The 17,973-nt window shown below is 37.2% G+C and overlaps 1 protein-coding gene across 1 annotated transcript in view; it reads right to left on the bottom strand.

Moving 5' to 3' along the window:
* LOC135205751 (A disintegrin and metalloproteinase with thrombospondin motifs adt-1-like) overlaps positions 1 to 17,973 on the bottom strand; it is a 74,661-nt gene that overhangs the window by 37,725 nt on the left and 18,963 nt on the right. The window contains exons 3-6 of the mRNA XM_064236866.1: positions 5,312 to 5,448; positions 4,433 to 4,630; positions 2,497 to 2,506; positions 673 to 853 (exon numbers count right to left, since the gene is read on the bottom strand). Of these exons, the coding sequence (XP_064092936.1) occupies positions 673 to 853; positions 2,497 to 2,506; positions 4,433 to 4,630; positions 5,312 to 5,448 (526 nt within the window). The remainder of the gene's footprint in view (positions 1 to 672; positions 854 to 2,496; positions 2,507 to 4,432; positions 4,631 to 5,311; positions 5,449 to 17,973) is intronic.

Below are 17,973 nucleotides of genomic sequence, written 5' to 3' on the forward strand. Positions count from 1 at the left end.
GTCCCGGAGAAGGGCCTTGTGTTTATCCTTTTTGTAGTATTCTATTTACTCCCTCACTGACCCTTTTGTAATATTGTATTGATTATTATCTTATTGTTGCTGTATTCGTCCTTCTGTGTTACTGTGCTAGCCATTGGTAGTTGTAGGTTGTACTGAAGGTAGTTAAAGTATGGAATGACTCCTGTCCTGGTAATTTGTCTTTCAAAGATATCTAGTTCAATTTGAAGACATGGAGGCAGTCATTCATGCAAAAACATTACTCATAAAAAATATACATGTTTATACATGAATTATATATAAGAGCAAACATATGTATACAGAATAATGTATGAAAATTCGCAAAGTAACTAAGTCTACGGGCATCACCAGCCCCGTTTCACGGGGGCAGGACAAGCTCCGTTTCAGGGAATCCCTTCTCAACCCCTCCCCCTTCGGAGGGGGGAGGTAGGATAAACCCCCATTACAAACCATCTCAGGGGTCTCGACTATAACACTGCCAAGTTCCATGCCCATCGGACCAGCCGTTTGGCCGTGATTGAATGACAGACGGACGGACAGACATAACGCCCATTATAGTAAGATATATATACATGTATAATATGCGTATGTATCTGTTTACGTAAGTATGTATGTCTGCCCAATTAGAAAATGACAATACAAACACACACCCACCGTGACAATCGGGATCATCTCCGGAAGGGAGGTTATGCCTCTTGACGATGTGGGTGAAGGACTTCGTGTAGGGCATCCTCTTCCTGATGTGGGACTCCTCGAAGAGGTAGGGCGGTCGGGGAGGATTGACCTTGTGAGGCAGGAGTTCTGTCAGGGACTCTCCCTCCATGAGGACGACGTGCTGGCCGTAGAGGAAAGGATTATTATTATTATTATTATTATTATTATTATTATTATTATTATTATTATTATTATCGTATTTAGGAAGCAGACTCTCTCTCTCTCAAGCACACTTTATTAAAAGTAATGGCTACTTCAGCAGCGTTACGCTTGTAGAGATTCTTCTCTATTTTCCGAACAGCGGCTTTTTCCGTGCTACTTAAACAGGCTAGTAGAGCGCCTACAGAGGTCATGATCAAATACAGGGTCAAAATCGGCGTATGTATTAGAATTTTACAGATAAACTATGATATCATAGTCATCAAAGTCATTAACGATATTCTCTCTCTCTCTCTCTCTCTCTCTCTCTCTCTCTCTCTCTCTCTTGAAGCGAGCTTTCGTCTGAAGCTGCCAGATATCCTCTATCACTATTATTAAATTATTATTATTAGTAGATATTACTGCATCAGCTGTAATTTAACTTGTAAACAGTCTTATCTGTTCGTCCAATAACCTCTTTCGTTACCCCCACAACAACAACAAACAACAACAACAACAAACTATTTTGTAAGGCTTACTACCCGAGTAAGCGAAAATTACACAACAAGGTATAAGAGTCTCCTCCAGGTAGATATGGTGATAAAATATGGTCGTAAGTATTCAGGTATATAGATACGGTACTTTTTTCTCTCTGGCCTTGCATAAATCATTTATAGTTATATGGTTATGTGGGATGAGGGTTATCAACCACGCATGGTTCGCCCTAGTTACGTCGTATACTAACACATGTATGTATATATATATATATATATATATAGTATATATATATATATATATTATATATATAATATGTATGTATATTAACTTTATCACTTGTACCATTGTTCTGTGCATACTCCTACACATGCTTCACTTTCACCATAAAAACATTCTATCTTCCTCAGCTGTTTGTTTGTTTGTATGGTGTTTTTGCGTTGCATGGAACCAGTGGTGATTCAGCAACGGGACCAACGGCTTTACGTGACTTCCGAACCACATCGAGAGTGAACTTCTATCACCAGAAATACACATCTCTCACTCCTCAATGAATGGCCGAGAATCGAACCCGCGACCACCGAGATGGGACGCTAATACCATACCAATCACGCCACCGAGGCGCTTTGTTTGTTTTGTACTCACATCGTTCGTTAACTTAGTGTTGAAAATTTGCAACCGAAAAGAGATTATTACGCATTATATTTGGTTTTATTTAAGATTTATGCCTGAAAGCAATTCATTCTTGTTTTTCTCGACTTTATCAAGGTCATTCAGCGTTGAAACGGAAATTGACAGTAAAAGGTTTTAAATCAATTGTTAGGAGACGGTGGAAAGTAAGATGGAAGAAGGAGAATATGAAAGGAGGTACAGTAAAATGAATGGAAGGGTTTGCAGCTAGGGCGGCTGAAGGCACGCTACGAAGAACCTTAAGTAATGCCTACAGTTCATAGCAAGTGGTTCACTGACGACACTATCCCACTACGGAATACTGCACTCTTTACCAAAATTCTACCACACACTTTTCATACTTAGCAAAGCTATGTCCCTTTAATTCTTCTATTCTCACCTATCGCCTTTAATCCCCATATAAATAAACCAATTTGGAATCTTTCCCTTATCCAGAGATACCTTACTCACACTAGTGTTCCAATCAATTTTACTTTAACCAATGTATTGCTGCATCTCACTTAACTCTCATAAACTTTAACACTCTCTCTCTCTCTCCCTCTCTCTGATATATATATATATATATATATATATATATATATATATATATATATATATATATATATATATGTGTGTGTGTGTGTGTGTGTGTGTGTGTGTGTATAATAACCAAGTTAACTTCAAAAGCCAAACTAAAAACACAACTTCCTCCCCAAAACTTCGCAGCATATAAAAATTGCACACAAAAAAAATTATTTAACGTCTAATTCAGTTGAATTAAGTTCAATGACGATGCTAATGGCTTTGCTGCTCTCTGGTTGAAGAAGTTCATTCCTGGATTGAATCCTTCCCTGTTTTTCCGAAAACTATTATTATTATTATTATTATTATTATTATTATCTCTCTATCGCAGTCCTCTAATTCGACTGGGTGGTATTTATAGTGTGGGGTTCCGGGTTGCCATCCTGCCACTCCTTAGGAGTTCCATCACTTTTCTTACTATGTGCGCCGTTTCTAGGATCACACTCTTCTGCATGAGTCCTGGAGCTACTTCAGCGTCTAGTTTTTCCAGATTCCTTTTCAGGGATCTTGGGATCGTGCCTAGTGCTCCTATGATTATGGGTACAATTTCCACTGGCATATCCCATATCCTTCTTACGTTCTAGTTTTCAGGTCTTGATAACTTATCCCGATTTTTGCCCTTTCTGTTTCTCTTCAACTCTGGTGTCCCATGGTATTGCGACATCAATGAGTGATACTTTCTTCTTGATTTTGTCAACCATTATTATTATTATTATAATTATTAGTATTATTATTATCATGCCATCAAGGCATCAAATTGCATCAATGCATTTTAGCTCAACAGGTACAATAGTTTGTTGTTGTTATTATTATTATTATTATTATTATTATTATTATTATTATTATTATTATTATTATTATTATTATTATTATTATTATTTCTGGATCTGAATGGCGCCTCCATGGTTGAAGGCCAGAGACTAACCCTTCTTGGGGCAGGAAAATTAATTATGTCGGATGTTGCCGGACGTAAATCTCTGCAATCTCTGCATGGCTACTTCCGGGCTACGTCACAGGTAAGGTCGGTAGTCATTCTGGCCTTGTTTTTAAGGTCTCATCACGTTTGTATAGGTATGCACTTTTACGTCCTTATTCTCTCTCTCTCTCTCCCTCTCTCTCGCCACACCTGTATAGGCACCTTTACTTCCTTATTCGCTCTCTCCCTCTCTTTCTCTCTCTGTACACACAGACAATATATATATATATATATATATATATATATATATATATATATATATTATATATATATACACACACATATATAAATATATATACTATGCATATCATATGTGTATATAATATTATATAATATATATATATATATATATATATATATATAATATACATATATATATACATATACATATATATATACCATATATATACTATATATATACATATATATATATATATATATATATATATATATATATAAACTACCCCGACTCACATCAAGATCGATCCCAGGCCTCTCAAACGAAGGGCAAGGGCGCTGCTCCCAGTTGACCCACAGAGGTCACGAAAGACGCTGGAACCTCAGTAATATATATATATATATATATATATATATATATATATATATATAATACTATGCTACACATATATATAGGTACTCTACTTTATCTTATAAATGTTATCAATAAAAAGCAAAAAATAAATACTAGACGCTAAGAAAGGTGCTACCACACCTTATCCTAATTCCATAACAATTTGTAAGTACTACTGCAGGTATATAATTCTGTAATATCTTGTAATATCCTACATGAGTGTTTAATTTTTAAAAAATAAATAAATAAACTTTTTCTAGGGCACTCACCGGTCCATCCTTATGGCATAGGGACAACGTGCCCCCCAGAGCTGAGTTCTCCTGCGAATTGACCAGGTAGAGGCAAGGGCGCGGCGGGGCAGGAGGGCGGTGGTCATGTCAGCCGTATGCCCGCCGGCACCGACGCGTCTCAGGGACGCCCCGGGCGCCACCAGCCAGGAGGTGGGAGTGAGTTTCAGCATATAGCGCCTGCAGGTGTAATATATATATATATATATATATATATGATATAATATATATATATATATATATATATATATATATATATATATATATATATATATACATATATGAATTTTTATTACATCACCGTGATTCATGCAGTACACACACTGAGCTACAAATGTCCTTTAATATCCAATTTGCCCTGCCTATAAATAAATACATTTTCATATATGTTAACCGAAGGGGAATTTTTTTTGTAGTTGATAATCATAATTTCGTCCTCTCGTGGGTTCGAACCCACGGGAGGACGAAGTTATCGTCAACTATAAAATTCTCCTTGGGTTAACGTATATGAAAATGTATTACAATTCCGAGGTAGAGCGAATTGGATATTAAAGGACATTTTGTAGCTTAGTGCATATTACATACATTTACGTAAACCTTCTATGATAATAATAATAAAAAAACAATGTTTAACTTCCTTTAACATATATGAAAATGTATCAAATCCGAGGCAGAGCGAATTGGATATTTAAAGGACATATTGTAGCTAAGTACTTATTATATATTTATTTAAGCAAACCTTCTATAAAAAATTAAAAAATAGAGAATGTTTAAGCAAACATTTGTGGCTTAGTGCATATTACATTTATATTTACTCAAACCTTCTATAATAAAATAGTTAGAATGTTTAGGCAAACTCACTTCGAATCCATGGACACGGAGAGGATGCTTTCGTTCGTACCCACTCGAGTGTGCGAGTGTCCGTGGATGTCCGTCGGCGCATGCGCCGGGCTGAGGCTGACGTGTACATTGGCGAACTGGATGTCCTCTACCGGGTCCTGTTGACGGCAGAGAGATGTCAAGTCATATATCACGATCAATCATGGTCGAAAATAACTTTAAACGTATGAAATATTTCATGGGTATCACTACAACAACATGTTACATTTATCTTTCCAAAGAAGTAAATAATTTAAATCGCATGAGAGAGAGAGAGAGCTTATACAAACGATGATGAGAGCTTTGATATAACGTCAGTATGACAACTGGCTTTTGCTGTGACGTAAATCCAGAAACAGCAATGAAGACTTGCATCCTGCAGCATAGGAATTAAATTTCTTATGCCAAGAAAGGCGAAGCTATGATAGCCTTGAAGGCGCCATTATTCGGATCCAGAAATAATAATAATAATAAGTTTCTGACAAATACGTTAGGAATTATAAAACAGGAAGTAATTTTAGGCCCTAATATATAAATCCTAACTAATTTTTCAATAAACACTACTATCATTATTATTAGGAAGTACATTAGATTTCTGCGCAATGTCGTATGCTACAGAATTTAATCCATCTTCTTCGATTCCTTGCATCTTCTTCCCGAAGTCTCACCTCAAACCATATCTCTCCTCACCATATCTATCCGTTTGGTCTCGTGACGTCTTTCTCTCCCTCCCCCCCCCCCCCCCCCCCCCCCCCCCCCTCTCTTCCCGGCCCCACTCTTCCTCCCCATCACTACTGCATACTGTTTTCAAGACTGAAAAAAAAAAAATGGTCTCTGTAGGCGGCTACCGCGCAAATGAGCTAAAAGATAGAAGCTTATGATTGCTTGTATTTGAGAAGAAACGACAATAGTTACAAAGTACAAGAAACGTTAAAAGAATCGAGACTACTTCTCAGGACCAAGTAGACTATATCTGATTCACTTAACGTAGATTCTCGGATGAGCCTTATTCTTACGAGACGTTTGTTTGGTGGCCGCTGATTGGCTGGTACCGGGAAGTAGGCAGCTCCCAGCCAATAAGCGGCCGCCAAACTAACGTCTCGTAGGCATATGGATCACCCAAGAATCTACCTTAAGTGAACCAGTTATAATTAGACCTAGTTTCCGTCGAATATCGAGCGATAGTTAAGGTTGTTGGTCGTCAAGGAACGGAGAGGAAACGAGGAAATTGTTGCTTAGTGAAAACGAACGTCTGTTGTTTAGACGCAGAAACGGCTGTTGAATGATGGAAGTTTAAATAGAAGCCCTAGAGGGGGTTCCTCCAGATATCCAATCAATCAACGTCCTCCATTGCACCGCTGAGTTTACGATATAAAATTATGGATTTTTTTTTTTGCAGTTACTCAAAAATAGCATAGAAATCTCATATACATTCATATGAGAAACTCTTGAGGACTGGGCCCGATCAGACATGAACGAATTTAAGCTATTCTGGTCTCTCCCATTAACCATTTTTGAAGGGTAGTCACCCTAACTTCCGTTGCTCCTAACACCCAAGGCTGAGGTCTTTACAAAGTAATCAACTACGTGCGCATTGCACAAGTTAGGAGGCTGGACAGGCTCTTTTACAAATTACACAACAAGGTTGTTCGGAACCTTCGCCACCCACCTTGGCTGAGTGACCCAACCATTGGCCTAATATCCCCAGGTATCAGCATATTACTTGGGGGTCATTCTCTCTTATGATATTTAGTCTTTTATGTATATGGAAATCGCCAACGGGATTGTACTAAACACGCCGCAAGGGTGGATAGGATACCTAAATACCGAGTTGAAATGGTCGGGGGTCACTAAGAAAGATTATTGTGACTATTTTTTACCTGGATTCTTTCAACTTGTAAGAACCCATTAAAAATGGTAGTAAACGTGTAAGGGAGAAAGCTAATACTAATTTCTGTCATGTCTGATGGGTGGGTCCCAGTCCCCAAAAGTTTCTTATATAAAAGTACATGAGACTTCTTGTTGTTGTTGTTTTTTTTTTTTTTTTTTTTTGGTAACTACACAAAAGTTACATCGATGTATTTAATAGGTAAATAAAAGTGTCTATATATATATATATATATATATATATTATATTTATCATATATATATATATATATATATATATATATTATATATATATATATATATATATATATAAAGTACGTCGATGTAACTTTTGTGGAGATACAAAAAACAACATAGAAATCTCATGAACTTTTACATAAGAAACTTTTGAGGACTGGGACCCATCAGACCATAACGAAAGTTAGTTGTTGTCTTGTTGATAGTTGTTTGTTATCTTTACATTTGCAACCATTTTTATAGGGTTATTACCCTAACTTCCGTATCACTTAACACCTAAACCTGAGGATTTTAATAAAGAACAGGCTATTTTACCCAAGGTTGTTTGAAGGTTGAAAGGTTATCGTGACTTTTCTCTGTGACATTCTAGCTGGCGAAGTCGACCTGCAGACTTGACTAAACCAGCAAAGCACAACATGTCCACCTTTAGATAGTCCCAGAAAAAACTCACCCACGCCAAACAAATCTTCAGGGAAATGGAAAAGGCAGGACTATGCCAAAACGACGCCAGCCTATGGGCACGATCCCCCCAACCCCCAACAGTCCACATGGTACGTTTAAAAGAAGCTTAACGAATCCAGCTAAAAAAATTCACATTAATCTTTCCTAGTGACCCCCGACCATTTCAACTCGGTATTTAGGTATCCTATCGACATTTGCGGCATGTTTAGTACAATCCCGCAGGTGATTTCCATATACATAAAAGACTGTATCTATCATAAGAGAGAATGACCACCGGGAAATATGCTGATACCGGCGATATTAGGCCAATGGTTGGATAACTCAGCTAAGGTAGGTAGCGAGGAGCAACAGAGATTAGGGTAAAAACCCTTTTAAAAATGGTAGGTTAACTTCTTACACACAAGTCTTACAGGACTAGATCTTTTTCATGTCTGCTCGGCCCCAGTCCTCAAGAGTTTCTCATATGAAAGCACGTGAGATTTCTATGTTATTTTTGAGTAACTGCACAAAAAGTTCCATCATGTTATATCGTAAACTCGGTGTAATGGAGGATGTTGATTGATCGGATATCTAGAGCAACCTCCTCTTAAGGCTTCTAAACTCACCCACCCCCATGCAACAGCTGTTTCTTCGTCTAAACAACAGACGTTCGTTTTCTTTTAAGTAACTATTTTTTCGTTTCCTCTCCGTTCCTAGACGACCAACAACCGGAACTACTTACTATAGGTCTAATTAGTCTACTTGGTCCCGAGAAGTATTCTCGGTTCGTTTAACGTTTTTTGTACTTTGTAATTATTGTCATTTCTTCTCAAATACAAGTAATCTTAAGCTTCTATTCTTTAGGTGTTGTTATCTCTCTCTCTCTCTCTCTCTCTCTCTCTCTCTCTCTCTCTCTTTTAAAACTATAGACAATACCAACCTACGTCTTGCAAGAAGTCACCATCTTTATCACCATTTCCCGCAAAACTTGGAATAAAGGACTGGAAAATCGACAATGTATCGGCAACGGGTTTGATCACAACGAATAATTAGTGTGAAGAAAAATAAATAAATAAAACAGATCGACTTAATTAAAAACTTAATGGCAGTCAAGTCATCCAATACTGTGTAGTGCTGTTTGAAAATGTAAAGCAGAACTATACAACGCAAATACAACACTTAATCGTCACAAAGAAATACAGTAACCCTCTTTAAATTGAAATTGTTTCTAAAAGAGGGTTCCATTACTTCTATAACACCAGAATTGAACAAAAAACGCCATTATGAATTGAAAGCTTTGAGTTGAATGCTGATCAACCAAAACCATCGAAGAGAAAACGGTCACTTCTTGCCAGACGTATGATAACACTGCTTATTACATTATTAAGAAATGCTATGTTAGACTGATTTGTTTTCAATATACAGTGTTTAATATGAAATAAACAATGATGATGAACTTGATGTTGCTAAAGCTGTAATTTTCGCAAAAAAAAAAAAAGGAGGGGGGCCCATTTAGTGAACCAGGCAGGAAAGAATCTCATTCCTTCATTCAAGATGGACATCGGGAAACCTACCTGAATATAGGTAATATACATACATGCATACATATAAATCAAACAGAGAAGATAAAGATTCTTTCATATGCACAATATGATTGTGTAAATGTTGTGTAATAATTAATTTTAACATAGAAAAGGCATGTACTCTGATTCTCACTGTCAGTTAATGCCCCAGGGTGAGGTCTGTGAGACCTTAGGAGGGGCTGCACCAAGTGTAGCATGGATACCTGAAGCATTAATTTTCTGAGACTGTTCATGCACTATAGCCTACTAGAGGATGAGCGTAACAACGAAAGTGGGCGGGGCTTCGTTGTCCTGCCTGAACGATCTCTGCGGTTATCTGTCAACAGGTTGCTGATTTGCGACTTGTCTTGTCAATCACAGGTCGTCCAATGTGTGTTCGTCTGAGTGTTGCCAATTTAGCGACTTTGTCGCTAGATCTAGAGATATTAGTTTCTAACTAGCAACTTTTTTCAGCAGTTAGCGACATAGAAAAAATCTAGAGATATTTAAAAATATCCAGCGACAATACTAGAGAGTTTAGTATTTGTTAGATGTTTTGATAAAATAAATATCAAATTGCATAGATTTAATCACACACACGAATCTTAGTTCAAAACGTAACTGTTCTCACAGAACAGGTACGTTTTGAACATGTCAAATACCTGTCCGTTTGGTAAGCAATTCTCGTGCCATTCATCGTTAACCTGCCAGTACTAGATTGACGAGTCAGAGAGTTTGTGCGATCTGTCGCTTCTTTGCAGTGATTTTAGTGAGCAGTTGAAAATGGGCAAGCCGCAGTATACGCATCGTTTCCGGAAGGAGTAGCTCAAGACTGATAGGTTTAAAAACTTGGATGCTTGAGGCCCCAGGTGATAGTAAAAAGGGTTTCTGCAAACATTGTAAGTGTACTACTGTTTCCGCTAAAATTTTTGACTTAGAGAAACACAGGAACACCAACAAACACAGAAAAGCTGAGGAACCATTCAGCACACAGAGGCAAGCTGTCCTACCATTTAAAAAAGTTGGTGAATTAAAGAAAGTTGTTGAAGGAACTCTATCCATGTTTGTAGCTGAACATTGTTCTATTCGTGTGGTGAATCACTTAACTGAGGTGTGCAAAATATGCTTCAGTGACAGTAAGGATGTTAGTGAATTGAAATGAAAAAGATCGAAGTGCACAGGTATAACTTGCAATGTTCTTGCACCGCACTTCATGGAAGACTTGCAAGCTGATATTGGAAAGAGAAAATTTAGTCTGATAATTGATGAAAGTAGTGACGTTACTACCTCAAAGATGCTGGGAATTGTCATTAGGTATTACTCTAGTTCGCTGAAGCGTTTTGTTGTTACATTTTTCGATTTAGTTGAACTAAAAGAATGTAATGCAGAGTCAATATGTGAAGCAACCAAAATGTCACTCCATAACAATGGCTTAGAAAGGCAGAATCTGCTGACACTTGGAACAGGTAACGCATCGGTAATGACAGGTATTAATAATGGAGTATTTGCAAGACTGAAAGCCGAATACCCCACCTGCAGCTAATTAGATGCATATGTCACTCAATTCAATTAGCTATTTCACAAGCTGTACGTGAAACATTGCCGCCGAACTTAGAGTTCATGATTAAAGAGACATATAACTGGTTTTCCCAGTCATCTGTACGCCAGGAGAAATACAAACTATTGTTTGAAACCATCAATGATGGTTTACCACTTCTGAAATTAGTGCAGTTGAGCCAGACTAGATGGTTATCTATCGAGCGTGCTGTGGTGAGAATCCTGAAACAATGGACCGAGCTTAAAACACATTTCCAATTAGCAAGATTAGAAGAATGATGTTACACAGCAGAGCTCTTATACTCAATGTTTAATGACAAACAGAATTATGCAATTCTTTTAATCAAACCGAGGTACAATAAGAATTTCGAAGCGGAAATGCATGACTCAACAAAATTGCAGAGCCCTTCTTTTATTGATAGATTCATTAGGAGCAAAGATATTAAACCCAGGAAAGAAAGCTATGCATTGCAAAATGATTGAACAACATTTGGATCCAAGACCTTCCTTTGGTTTTGAGTTTGAAAAGGAGTTGGCTGAGGGCAAATTTTCCTCTGCAGATGAAAGTTATATACGAGAGAGATGCACAAAGTTTGTCGTTGAATTGGTAAAGCTTCTCCGTCAACGCCTACCTGACAATGTTCGCCTATTGCAATCAGTCTCACTTTTGAGTGCTGGTGAATGCTTGAAGCCCATTCAATCTGATGTAACTGAGGTGGCAAAATTATTTACAGGTGATGCAAGCTCCCTTACTCAAATAGATTTCCAGTGGAAGAAACATCATCATGTGGTTTGGACAGAAACATCAAGTACACTAAATTTCTGGGCAGAAGTAGCCCACTACAGAGATGCGTCAGGTGAAAATCCATAACAGGATCTGTCCGAAATGGCTCTCTCTGCATTATCTTTACCTTACTCTAACGATGAGGTAGAGCGCACATTCAGCAATATGAATTTGGTGAAGTCAAAGTTGCGAAATAAAATGAAACTGTTAACACTCAAAGCAATTCTTGTCATAAAGTATGGGTTAAAAAGGCATAATACCTGTTGTTCAAAATACACTTTACCAAACGATTTTCTTAGAAAAATCGGTACACTGGAGACATACAGCACTTTGGATCAAGCAACCACATCAAAAGCTGCAAGCAGTCTGCCTCTTAATGCAATTGATGACTTTGAGGAGGAAGACTGAGATGCAGTGATAATTGAGTAATTGGTAAAAGTGCTTATTAAAAACTACATATCATTATTGAATCGGAGAATAGATGTTCATATAGTAAAAGTTAGACAGTCCGTAACCTTCTTAAGTTATTCAATGCTTCATTAAGATTTTTATTCTTATTAATGCAGCATTCTTCATATATAACACAGTATAAGAGTTCCATCTTCATATATAAGGTGCACTTAACACACATGAATATCATATATAATGAAATGCTTTCTTCGGAAAATGATAATTGTTCACGCTACATTTTACATATCTAACACTATCGCATCTCTATGCCAGTACATTGGATTTCAAAGACGTAAAAAAAAGTTAGTATATTAATAGGTTGAGATAGAGCACCTGATATTTAATTTTGTTATGTGATTATTATAGGCTGTAGTTGTCTATAATAAAGAGAAAAAAAAGATGGGAAGGGGAGGGAGAGATCATCTTGTCTTGCGACATTTAATAAAGAATTTAGCGACATTCTAGAGTTTTAGGGGCGAGTGTAGCGAGATTTGAAAATCTGAGTTGGCAACTCGACTTCAACTTCGTCTATCAAATACCTTCAGGAACTCTGCAACCATTGACGTTTATTACGGTTTCCGTTATTGTGCAATATTCTGCGTTGCCCAATATTGTTGAAAGTGTAGGATAGTATTGAATAATGACACAATATATTGACGACATCAGAGTTTTTTCCTACGTTATTGTGCAATATTCTGCTTTGCACAATATGATTGTGAGTGTAGGGATAGTGTTGACTAAGGAAACAATATGGTAACGACATCAAGGAGGTTTTCCCCTACGTTACCGTGCGATATTCTGCTTTGCACGATATTATTCAAAGTGTAGGGATACTATTGAATAATGACACAATATACTGACATCAAAGAGTCTGATGCACAAGACGAATATATTTAGTAGTGTGAAGGTAAAATTGCGTAATAACTTTCCAGTGTGCTTCCTGTCCTCCTCATGCTATCAACAAGTCTGGCAAGAAGGATGATCGACGATTCCTACTGGAATTCATTACAGTTGTATGAATTCCAGTAGGAATTTACCAGTAGTTACTGCGGCAGGTTACAAGTCAAGAATACGGTGACAGACAAAAGAAAATAGTCCCAGAAAAAACTCACCCACGCCAAACAAATCTTCAGGGAAATGGAAAAGGCAGGACTATGGGCACGATCCCCCCAACCCCCAACAGTCCACATGGTACGTTTAAAAGAAGCTGAGCGAATCCAGCTAAAAAAATTCACAATAATCTTTCCTAGTGACCCCCGACCATTTCAACTCGGTATTTAGGTATCCTATCGACCCTTGCGGCATGTTTAGTACAATCCCGCAGGTGATTTCCATATACATAAAAGACTGTATATATCATAAGAGAGAATGACCACCGGGAAATATGCTGATACCGGCGATATTAGGCCAATGGTTGGATAACTCAGCCAAGGTTGGTGGCGAGGAGCAACGGAGATTAGGGTAAAAACCCTTTAAAAATGGTACATTGACGTGAACAGTGCAGTGTTACTTCGACTAGATTTCTTTCATGTCTGCTCGGGCCCAGTCCTCAAGAGTTTCTCATATGAAAGCACGTGAGATTTCTATGTTGTTTTTGAGTAACTGCAAAAAAGTTCCATCATGTTATATCGTAAACTCGGTGTAATGGAGGATGTTGATTGATCGGATATCTGGAACAACCTCCTCTTAAGGCTTCTATACTCCCCCCCACCCCCACCCCCTATTCAACAGCTGTTTCTTCGTCCAAATAACAGAGGTTTGTTTTCTTTTAAGTAACTATTTTTTCGTTTCCTCTCCGTTCCTAGACGACTAACAACCGGAACTACTTACTATAGGTCTAATTAGCCTACTTGGTCCCGAGAAGTAATCTCGGTTCGTTTAACGTTTCTTGTTCTTTGTAATTATTGTCATTTCTTCTCAAATACAAGTAATCTTAAGCTTCTATTCTTTAGATGTAGTTATCTCTCTCTCTCTCTCTCTCTCTCTCTCTCTGGTCCTCGGCTCTCCTCTCTCTCGTTCTCTCTCCTCTCTGTCTCTCCTCTCTCATCTCTCTCTCTCTCTTTTAAAACTGTAGACAATACCAACCTATGTCTTGCAAGAAGTCACCATCTTTATCACCATTTCCCGCAAAACTTGGAATAAAGGACTGGAAAACCGACAATGTATCGGCAACGGGTTTGATCACAACAAATAATTAGTGTGAAGATAAATAAATAAAAAAAAAAACAGATCGACTTAGATAAAAACTTGATGACAGTCAAGTCGTCCAATACTGTGTAGAGCTGTTTGAAAATGGAAAGCAGAACTATACAACGCAAATACAACACTTAAATCGCTACAAAGAAATACGGTAACCCTCTTTAAATTGAAATTGTTTCTAGAAGAGGGTTCCATTACTTCTATAACACCAGAATTGAACAAAAAGCGCCATTATGAATTGAAAGCTATGAGTTGAATGCTGATCAACCATGACCATTGAAGAGAAAACGGTCACTTCTTGCCAGACGTATGATAACACTGCTTATTACATTATTAAGAAATGCTATGTTAGACTGATTTGTTTTCAATATACAGTGTTTAATATGAAATAAACAATGATGGTGAACTTGATGTTGCTAAAGCTGTAATTTTCGCAAAAAAAAAGGAGGGGGGCCCATTTAGTGAACCAGGCAGGAAAGTATTTCATTCCTTCATCCAAGATGGACATCGGGACACCTACCTGAATATAGGTAATATACATACATGCATACATATAAATCTAACAGAGAAGATAAAGGTTCTTTCATATGCACAATATGATTTGTGTAAATGTTGTGTAATGCTTAATATTAACATAGAAAAGGCACGTACTCTGATTCTCACTGTCAGTTAATGCCCCATCGTGAGGTCTGTGAGACCTCAGGAGGAGCTACACCAAGTACATCATGGCTAACCGTTGCATCAATTTACTAAGACTGTTCATGCACCATAGTCTACTAGACCGTCACGAGCGTGACTACGAAAGTGGGCAGGGCTTCGTTGTCCTGCCTGAACGATCTCTGCGGTTATCTGTTAGCCAGGGTTCCTAGACGTACGATAATTTGACCCTGTGTACTATATACGATAATTCGCGATATATGTAAGATAATTACTGGAAATGTACGATAATTTGAACCTTTTCGTCATTTTATAGGAAATTAGAAGATTCAAGGCTATAAGGCACCCAAGGTCATTCACCGCCTGAAAATAAGTAAAGCTTAGAAGGCAAAAAAGAAGATATGGAAAGATAACAGACAAATAAGTACCTCTCTCTCTCTCTCTTTCTGATGAAGGTGATGATATTTCCTTTTCCATCAGTGATGAATAAGGCAGTGAAGTCATTTTTTGTTTCTGTATACATATTTTTCATTTCTATTGTTATTACAGTGTGATGATAAAGAACAATTAGCGAGTCCTTCATAAACAGTATAGTACTGATCTTTTAGTTTCGTTTTCATTGATGATAATACTGATGATTATTAACAGTGATTGTATTTTTCATTTAATTTTCATTGATGATAATACTGATGATTAGTAATGGTAATCAGTGAAGAATTGAAAGTAAACAATTATATGATTTTGCTGCTTATTGGTTATTCTTTTGTAGTGTGATGTTTAAGAACAATTGACAGTTTTCTTAGAGCAATACTCCTGTTAGTTGTGATATTTTTCCTTTTTTAAAGTTTACATGGGTGATATAGAATGACAATAATAATCACTGAAGTACTCAATAGGCTACTTTGTACAGCCTACAGAAAAATTATCTTTTTGATCTTTTTTTGTCATTATTAGCAATAAATAGGAATGACATCACAATTTTTCTATTTAGGTGAAATACAGCTAAATTATGAAATGAAAAATGTACGATAATTCTAATCAAAATACGATAATTTGAAGAGGTTTGGTATGATAATTTGGTCTGTTACATCTGGGAACCCTGGATGAGAGAAATCAAACGAAACACCTTGGCGTAACTCTAACCATTTTTGAAGGGTGACTTGAAGAGTTGTCACCCTAATATCCGTTGCTCCTAACACCCGAACCTGAGGACTTTGCGGAGTAATTGGATTCGTGCGTAATGCACAAGTTAGGACAGGCTATTTTACACAACAAGGTTGTTCGGAACCTTCGCCACCTACCTTGGTAATATCTCAGGTATCACAATATTTCTTGGTCATTATCTTTTAATCTCTTAAGATATTTACAGTCTTTTATCTATATGGAAATCGCCAACGGGATTGTACTAAACACGCCGCAAGGGTGGATACGATACCTAAATACCGAGTTGAAATGGTCGTGGGTCACTAAGAAAGATTATTGTGACTATTTTTTACCTGGATTCTTTCTTGTTAACGTTTGTCGAGTTTTGGTACCATGTGGAGTGTTGGGTGGAAGGGGGGATAGTACCCATGGCTGGCGTCGTTTTGGCATAGTTCTGCCTTTTCCATTTCTCTGAAAATTTGTGGGCGAGTATTTTCTGGGGCTATCTGAAGGGGACTATGGACTGGGGGAATCTTCTGATGTTGTGCTTTGCTGGTTTGGTCAAGTCGGGCTGCAGGTCGTCTTGGCCGGAAGAATGTCACAGTGGAAAAAAGCCACGATAACCTTTCAACCTTCAAACATCCTTGGGTAAAAAAGCCTGTTCAAGCTTGTGCAGTGCGCACGAAGGTAATTCCTTTGTAAAAGCCCTTGGGTTTGGGTGTTAGGTGAAACATATTAGGGTAAGAACCCATTAAAAATGGTAGTAGAGGTGTATATGGAGAAAGCTAATACTAATTTCTGTCATGTCTGATGGGTGGGTCCCAGTCCCCAAAAGTTTCTTATATAAAAGTACATGAGATTTCTGTGTTTTTTTTTTTTTTTTTTTTTTTTGTAACTATACAAAAGTTACATCGATGTATTTAATAGGTAAATAGTATATATATATATATATATATATATATATATATTCTATTTGTATTAGAAAAAATATATAAGATATAGATATTATATATATATATATATATATCTATATAGAAATTAATCCTAAAGTCGATATATATATATTATATATATACTTTTATATATATATAGATAGAGTATTATTGTAAGTGTTTACATAATAATAATATGGAATGTTAGTCCATATATATAAAAGATTGCTTGCAGGAATGTGATCAGACTAGAGACGCTAAAGATGACGTATACAATAAGTATGTAGGCTAAGTTGTCATGCCGTCATCTGTGGTCATTCATTTGTTTTGAAACAGTCCAAGCTCCCTGCTTGAGACAACTACCCCGACCTATAATTCAAACGGCCTACGTGATCTGTAGCGTGTCTCATTTTGATTGTGTGTTCGTATGAAACTATGTCATTTGTATGTATGTTCATATGTTCGAACTACTGTCTGTTCCTTCATAACTTGTAACAGAGATGTAGAACAGGGCAGAACAGAGTGAGCTATCGTCATTAGAAGACCTGTACCTCTTTACCTAAGCTTTATCATGTAGAGGAATAGGATTAGCCATCATCATTGGCAGAAGCGATCAAGCTATCGTTATTAGAAGACTTGTACAATCATATCTGATCTTCAGCATGTAAAACTTCAGAAGAATATATCTATTTTTATACTTCGTGTTTTCTACAAGAACCTCCTCACCGAACCATGAGTTTAACACATCGTCGTAATAACCAACAAGATAATACCGACTTCGTAAGTGATCTACAA

This window comes from Macrobrachium nipponense, chromosome 24 (genome assembly GCF_015104395.2).
Source record: "Macrobrachium nipponense isolate FS-2020 chromosome 24, ASM1510439v2, whole genome shotgun sequence".
Lineage (NCBI taxonomy): Eukaryota > Metazoa > Arthropoda > Malacostraca > Decapoda > Palaemonidae > Macrobrachium > Macrobrachium nipponense.